Source organism: Acanthisitta chloris, unplaced genomic scaffold (genome assembly GCF_000695815.1).
Source record: "Acanthisitta chloris isolate BGI_N310 unplaced genomic scaffold, ASM69581v1 scaffold11184, whole genome shotgun sequence".
NCBI classification, from domain to species: domain Eukaryota; kingdom Metazoa; phylum Chordata; class Aves; order Passeriformes; family Acanthisittidae; genus Acanthisitta; species Acanthisitta chloris.
This window is the reverse complement of record NW_008670981.1, coordinates 1-1,487: the sequence shown is the minus strand read 5'-3', so window position 1 is coordinate 1,487 and position 1,487 is coordinate 1. Positions and strand designations below refer to the sequence as shown.

The window sequence follows — 1,487 nt, the reverse complement described above, 5'->3', positions numbered from 1 at the left end:
TGAGTGTGTGACACCGGGGACATCATACCGGGGGATGTGTGACACCTCAACACCAGATGATGATTCCCAGCTCCGGTCGTGAAACCGCCACATCTCCCCTACAGTGCCATTCCTTCCTCCAACCATTCCAAAAGAAACTCCGAAGAGGGAGATCCAAGGAATTCTTTATATCCAGACACCCACCCACTCCTCCTCCCACTTCTCCCAGCCCCCAGGACAACAACCAATCCACAAATCCTTTCCTTCTTGAGAAACCAGCACAAATATCCTTTGGGATGGTTTCACTTCCATGTATTTCTCTTTTCCAAAGCCACAACAGCCATGGCCAAGCTGCAGCAGAGTGACAGAGTTCTGGACGGCCCTCCCTGGCATTCCACAGGGATTGGGGCAGGAATGGCTCCGCTCCCACTCCAGCACAACTCCCTTGTCTCATCCTGAGTTGCCCCTCAGCCTTTCCTCTCCATGAAGGCAGTGTGCTGCTCCTGCAGGTAGCTCACTATCTTCTCCTCTATTTCCATGCCCTGTGCTATCTCCTCCTGGGAGAGGCTCAGGGGGGTGTGGGAGTCCCTGGTGACGATGATGACAGAGGTCCTGCGTGACTCCAGCACGTTGGCCACCACGGCCTGGTGCCGGTACTTCTCCAGCGCCTGCCGTGACTTGGCCAGGAGGATCAGCGGGTCTGTCTCCAGCTTGAAGGAGATAACAAAGGCCTCAGGGGCCCAGTCCTTGACCAGAGGGGACAGCATCTTAGGCACCATCCTCATGGTGATCTGTGGGGAGACAAACACCTCGGTGAAACATCAGTGAGCTTGAATGGGAAGGGAAATTTACTCCATGTCGTGTTTGCACTGGGAAGTTTTCCAGGGCAGTGTTTGGGCAGCTCTCAGCAAACAAGGCTCAAATGTCACTGCAATGCTCAACTGAATGTGCCATGTGGGACAAAGAACAGGGTGTGAATCCAATTCACTTAAATGCTCCCTATGGGAGCAGCAATGATCAGGAGGTTCTGAGGCACAGGAACGTGGCGTTCCCTCAGTTCTGTTCCCAGCCCCACTCTGGGAAGATAAACAGGAGCAGAGGAAGATTGAACAAAAGGATTGCAAGGGCAGGAGTGTGAGTCTTCAGCTCTCCAGAGTCCTGGCAACTTAGCACTTCTCATCCTTCCCCTCTGTCAACTCCCCAGGGCACATGAGGCAGGAAAGTGCAACAGCACAGGGGGAAAAATGGGGGAGACTGTCCAGCTTGCCAAGCTCTGGGTTTGTCACTGAGAATCAGGCTGGGCTCACCTTCCCCAAGCTAAAGTGCTGCCAGAGCTGAGGGGCTGGGCAAGAGACAAAGTGTAGGGCAACGGGGGAGGGGGTGGGCAACAGAGAGGGGCAACGAGGGGGGGAGAGCCTCACCTGCAGGGGCCCCTCAGAGGATTGGATCTTGTGCTCAGGCATCTCTGCTGCAGGGATGTAGAAATCTGACACAGCAGCTGCCAGGTA

At 54.9% G+C, this 1,487-nt stretch overlaps 1 protein-coding gene across 1 annotated transcript; it reads right to left on the bottom strand.

Annotated features, from left to right (window-relative positions):
* Positions 1-446: 446 nt before the first annotated feature.
* Positions 447-1,481, bottom strand: PPCS (phosphopantothenoylcysteine synthetase; the record flags this gene model as incomplete). Its single annotated transcript, XM_009073909.1, has 2 exons — positions 447-770; positions 1,401-1,481. Coding segments are annotated over 2 exons (405 nt in total), but the record flags the coding sequence as incomplete, so codon positions are not given.
* Between the last annotated feature and the right edge of the window lie 6 nt (positions 1,482-1,487).